This window comes from Rhincodon typus, unplaced genomic scaffold (genome assembly GCF_021869965.1).
Source record: "Rhincodon typus isolate 14 unplaced genomic scaffold, sRhiTyp1.1 hic_rhity00000831, whole genome shotgun sequence".
Classification (NCBI taxonomy): domain Eukaryota; kingdom Metazoa; phylum Chordata; class Chondrichthyes; order Orectolobiformes; family Rhincodontidae; genus Rhincodon; species Rhincodon typus.
Window position 1 is genome coordinate 25,561 of NW_025966469.1, and position 6,000 is coordinate 31,560.

At 37.5% G+C, this 6,000-nt stretch overlaps 1 protein-coding gene across 1 annotated transcript in view; it reads left to right on the forward strand.

Annotated features, from left to right (window-relative positions):
• The window catches only part of LOC109936630 (kinase D-interacting substrate of 220 kDa-like), a gene marked incomplete at its 3' end in the record, with an annotated part of 35,911 nt that overhangs the window by 21,613 nt on the left and 8,298 nt on the right, over positions 1-6,000 (forward strand). The window contains exons 7-9 of the mRNA XM_048592221.1: positions 501-698; positions 1,726-1,824; positions 2,765-2,863. Of these exons, the coding sequence (XP_048448178.1) occupies positions 501-698; positions 1,726-1,824; positions 2,765-2,863 (396 nt within the window). The remainder of the gene's footprint in view (positions 1-500; positions 699-1,725; positions 1,825-2,764; positions 2,864-6,000) is intronic.

Sequence of the window (6,000 nt, forward strand, 5' to 3'; positions counted from 1 at the left end):
GATTTTGAGGATCTTCTGCCCTGCAGGGTTGTGATCAGTATTTTAAAACCTCATCGAAAGAATGTTGTCAAGTGTTTTTATGTTTTTATTTTGCACACCCTGTCTGGTTCAGTTGTGTCTCATCTTCCTACCCTGATTTCATCCACAAACTACTCTTGGTCTTTATTTCTGTGTCCTCTGCAGCAGGCAGTAGCATATCTCCACATTTATTTCGTTGTTTGGTAGTGCATAGCATGAGTATTGCTGAAAAAAAAGCACACTTTGTTGAAGCTTTTCACCTCTCCCTTTATCAGAACAATTTGCAAGCACGCCAATATAATGCTGTTGATTGGTATTCGTATGAATTGTCCTGACGAGTGCAAAGCAAAACACTTGGACAAAATATGTTTTTTCAGCAATGTCTCATTAGTCTTTCTGACTTTGCAAAAGGCAAAAATGACACTCGTCTATTTTAGAAAAATTTTTATTTAAAACACTAATTTTTCCACATCATTTTGTAGAACTCTATGACAGCTTTAATAGTGGCAGTCAAAGGTGGCTACACTGAAGGAGTGAAGGAGTTGTTAAAGTACAATCCAAATGTTAATCTGACTGACAAAGATGGGAATACAGCCTTGATGATTGCTGCCAAGGAAGGACACATTGAAATTGTTCAGGATCTGTTGGACGCTGGCACTTATGTCAACATCCCTGACAGGGTTTGTATTTCTTGATTTCTTTCATATTACGGTTGAGAGATTTTTTTTAAGGTTAATGCCAATTTCAGCTTTCACGGATAAAAGCTTGTAATGTTAGTGAAATCACCTGCAAACGGATTTTGTAATTTTAATGTAATTTTGACATGATTCGAATCTTTATTCATATTTTTTTCTCTGCCACACTATCCTTTCCAGTCAGGCTGGCAGGGCATTTGCTCATACTTATTCACAGCTTGCTACAAAGAAATCTTTAACCATCGGGATTGAGTTAGCTCTTTATTGGCTTTTTGTAGGGAAGCACCTCATCATGATAGTATTGTTGAGGTTAGGTTCTAACTTTACAATATGTTTTTGAGTATTTATGTATCTAATTATTGCTTTTTTAAATGAATTAAATGAAAACAAAGTGCTGGAGGAACTCAACAGGCCTAGCAGTGCTTGCGGAGAGAGAAGCAAAGTTAACGTTTCGAGTGATAGGAATTCTTTGGAACTTTGGAAGTCGTGTACTGAAGAAAGTCATATCTTCCTCAAAAATGTTACCTATGTTTCTATCTCTGCAGATGCTATGAGATTACCTGAGTTTGTCCAGTCTGGTAATATCTTTCAGATCAAAGCAGGACTTTTACTTTTAAGTAAATTAATTACTTGGATACCTGTTTGTAAAAGTGTGTTCAAAAGTAGGTTTAAAATTTCCTTATTTTGGCCTTAATATAGTGCGAACACACAAATTAAATTGGTCACGGTTCCTAAGGACCATAAGGCTGCCCTCTCACTAGACAGCAACCTCTGGTGGTGGTTAACCCATGGGACAACACACCTTGGATGAGGAGAAAGATTGAGAAAGTGGGATCTTTGGGGTAACCTCAGCCGGTACAAGAATTGAACACATGCTGTTGGTGTCACTGTGTCGTCAACCAGCTGTCCAGCTAACTGAGAATATTAAGTCTTGTCTTTTAATTTTCCGTTGTTGTGGTGTTATGGTTGTTGAGCAAATTTTTACCATACTGAATGTGCATTTTCTTTTTAGAGTGGAGACACTGTCCTAATTGGTGCTGTGAAAGGTGGACATGTGGAGATTGTGAGGGCTTTACTGCAAAAATATGCGGACATAGATATAAAGGGAACAGTAAGTCTAAACATAAACCAGTAGAAGAGATACGAAGAGTTGCTTAATTTCAAATGTTAATAATTATTTGATTTTTTTTAAAAAATAAAAGTTATTCACAAAATAGAAAATCATGCATAATGCAGATTGCAATGATCAAAAACTTCCTCAGCCACCCTGGTATCTCTGGAATGGAGATGAGATATCAACTTGAATTAATTTATTAATTTTTAGTGCCTGTCCATATAGCATGGTGAACACAATTGTCATATGTAGGACACTTTGGCAGTTTAAAATGTTGCAGGGTGTTTTTTGACGAGGAAACTGAGTAGAACACTCAACAAAATCGGTTGGTGCGAAGAATTGTTTTAGAAAGGAGGAGAAAATCTAGACTTGTATAACCTTTCACTAACTTTGGATATCAGAAAGTGATTAATAGCTTATACAGTGCTATGAAAGGTGGTCACTCTTGTGATGATGGGAAATGTAGCAGCCAGTTTGTATATAACAATATATTACAAATTTCAAAGAGAAGTGACTAGATAACCTGTGCTTAATGTTAGAGATTGAAGAATACATGCTTTCCTTAGTCAGGAGAACTTGCCTGCTAATCTTTCAAAATAAAAAGCAACAAAATTTTTGCAACCACCAGGTCAGTCCTTTGTTTATTCACCTCATCCAAAATCATATATTCCAAAATCATATATCTATGCTAAATAGTTTCTTGCACTGTACTGCAGCATCAGCCCTGGTTATCTGTCCAATCTCTGGAATAAGGCCTCAACGCACAGCCTTGTCACTCAGAGCAGAACTAACACCCTTGAATCAAGACTGAAGTTTAAGATTGTGTCATGTTGTTTACTCCCAGGGAAGATCAAATTTTCTTGCCCTTTTGGCAAAATTAAAATTTAAGTGAAATTAGATATTTACCTAATACTGTAACTTTTCTCATTCCTTTTAGGATAATAAGACTGCTCTATATTGGGCTGTGGAGAAAGGAAATGCAACCATAGTAAGGGATATTCTTCAGTGCAATCCTGACACAGAAATTTGCATTAAGGTAAGACTGGATACTTAACTGGAATTCATACTGACAGACTTTATACTAAGCTTATTACTTTTCGCTATCATAACATTTTTGTTCTTTCCCACCTCCTGCTTCCTGTAGGAAAGAAGATTCAGTTTTCAGACATCTTGTCTAATCAAATTAATTTAGATTAGCTTTTATTCTCTCCCTCATTTGGAACTGCAAGGAATCCTTGTATGTTTGTCATTGAGACTCTGTAATATTGTATCTGCTGAGTTATATCAATCTTGTATAGGTTGATGCTGGAATTAATTAAAATTTCATAGTCTCAATTTGTTTTTTTACTGAGCAAGTAATGGTGTCTGAATGCTGCGTGTGATAAATACTTTGAAAATCAGCCAACAGCTTGCAATGACAGAAATCATGTATTAGTTGCTAATAACCATATTGCTTTCTAATTTGCATTTCCCCTTTATTAACTTCACAAGTATTGTCTCACCAAGCCTTATGGTTGTGCAAAGTTTTTGTACTTGTATATTTATTGCCCCTTAAACACTCTACAGTAAGTTAATTCTCAGTTAGCAATCCAAGCACCATTTGAGCAACGTGATAATTGTTAAGTACTGCCACTCAACCTCTTTGCCCAGAAGGTTTTAAAAAAAAGAGCATAAGACATAGGAACAGAAGTAGGCCATTTAGCCAGTTAAGTCTGCTCCGCCATTCACAATGACCGTGACAGATCCGATAATCCTAAACTCCCCTTTTCTGCCTTTTTTTTTCTCGTAAATTCCTTTACCTTGAAAATCTGTCTATCTCTGGCTTAAATGCACTTCATGATCGAGCCATAACAGCCCTCTGCAGTAAAGAATTCCAATGTTTCACCGCCCTCTGAGAGAAGAAATTCCTCCTTGTCTCTGACTTAAATGTGCAACCCCTTATTCTGAGATTCTGGTTCGAGACTCTTCCACAGGGAAACAATCTTGGAGCATCTTCCATCGTTTCCCCTGGGAATCTTGTATGCTTTAATAAGTTGCCTCTCATTATTTTAACCTCTAATGATTACAGGCTCAATCTACTCAAACTCTCCTCATAAGACACTCCTTCCATCCTGGTATCAGCCAGGGAATGTATTTTGGACTTCAAAGCCAGTATATCTTTCCTTAGATAAGAACCCAAAACTTCACATTATTCCAACTGTGTTCTGACTGGTGCCTTGTATACTTCTAGGAAAAACTCCCTAGCTTTATATTTCATTCCCTTTGAAGTAAAGGCCGACATTCCGCCTGCCTTTTCTAGTAGCTGCTGAACTTGGATGCTATTCGTGGATGAGGATTCTGAAATCCATAACTTTCTGCAGTCTTTCTGCATTTAAATAATATTCAGCTCCTCCATTTCCCCACATTATATCTCATCTGTCAAGTTTTTGCCCAGTCACTTAACCTGTTTGTATGCCTCTGCAGACTCTAATACCTTCACCAATTGCCTTCCTACCTATTTTTGTGTCACCACAAACTTGGCTATGATGCATTTCTCATCCAAGTCATTATATTGTAAATAGTTAGGTCCTAGCAATGATCACAGTGGCACACCACTAGTAATAGTTGGTATCCTGAAAACGTCCCCCTCCCACCCCCAACCCCCAACTCTGTGTCTTCTGTTAGTTAGCCAGTCCTCTAACTATGGTAATACATTTCCTCCAACACCCTGGACCGTCTTAAGTAGCCTTATGTGTGGTACCTTTTCAAATGCCTTCTGAAAATCCAAACACATTTACATCCACTGCTTCCCCTTTGTCTATCCAGCTTGTTACCTCCTCAAGAATTTCTAGTAAATTTGTCACGTGTTATTTCCCCTTCATGAAGTTCTACAATTCCATCGGGTCTGGGGGTTGGATCAGTTTTTATTTTCCCCAGCACCTTTTTTTTTCTAGCAGTAATTATATTTATTTCTTATTCTCCTTTTGCCCCTTTGATCTTTAGTACTTTTAGAATGCTGTTAATGTCTTCTGCTGTGAAGACTGATGCAATGTATTTATGCAACTCCTTTGCCATTTCCTAGTTCCTAATTAATGTTTTCCTACCTCATTTGCTGTGTAACTTGTGTTCACTTTGGCTTCTGTCTTCCTATTTATAAATTTAAATAACCTCTTGCTGTCTTTCTTGATATTACTTGAAAATTTACCCTGAAAGTTTATTTTTCTCCTTTTTATTTGTTATCTTTTTTTTGTTTTGTTTTTAAAACTTTCCTAATCCTCCTGGCTTACCACTAATCTTTGCTACATTGTATTTATTTTCCCCTTCCATCTGATTCTATCCTTAACTTTTTTGGTTTAATATGGATGGCTTATGCCATCCTAGAAACTTCTTTCCTCACTGGAATATGTCTTTGCTGTAAGCCATGAACTGCTTTCTTAAAGTCTGTTATTTTTCCTCAACCGTATTTGCTGCTGGACTCCTTTTCCAGACCACTCCAGTCAGCTCTGCCTTCACTCCTTTTGTAATTACCCTTACTTAAGCTTAGCACTGTCTAACCCAAGTCCCTCGCCTCCCAAACTGAATGGTAAATTCTACCATGTTATGGTCACTGTTTCTGAGGAAATCTTTCATGGTAAGGAAATGTAGATGTGGAGATTTACTGTTTATAGGCTGTGAATTGTTCCAAGTTTTAAATATTACAATTTTTTTTTTGTTTGAACTGTTCCTTTCTGTCTTTAGTGCACCCATCCTTTTCCTCAATTTGTGGTGAATTTTTAACCTGTAAGGTTTGGATTGGGAGGTGAAGGTGGGGCATGTGTTTAGGTCCGAAGGGGTTGGGGACTAAAACATTGTACTTAACACTGGAAATTTTAACATGATCCCATTCTCTGGCATTTAGCTAGTGTGTCTCTAAGAGGTGCTTGGGGATGGTGGGTCTGGAAAAGAAATGAAATGAAAATTTAATTGTATTATTCTCATTTTTAACATGGTTTTCTAAACCGTCTGAAACTCGAGCGCGCAGCAGGTGTTGATGGGGGCCAGGAATCTGACAGGCTGGAAAGCCTTTAAATGCTGAATCGCATCAACTGTTTTGATGCCTTATTGAAAGACTTGTCCTCGCTGGGCTTGTTCTGAGAGCCACATTGCTTTGGACTAAAAGACTGCAAGCTACTTAAACGAAAACAAAGTTGCTGG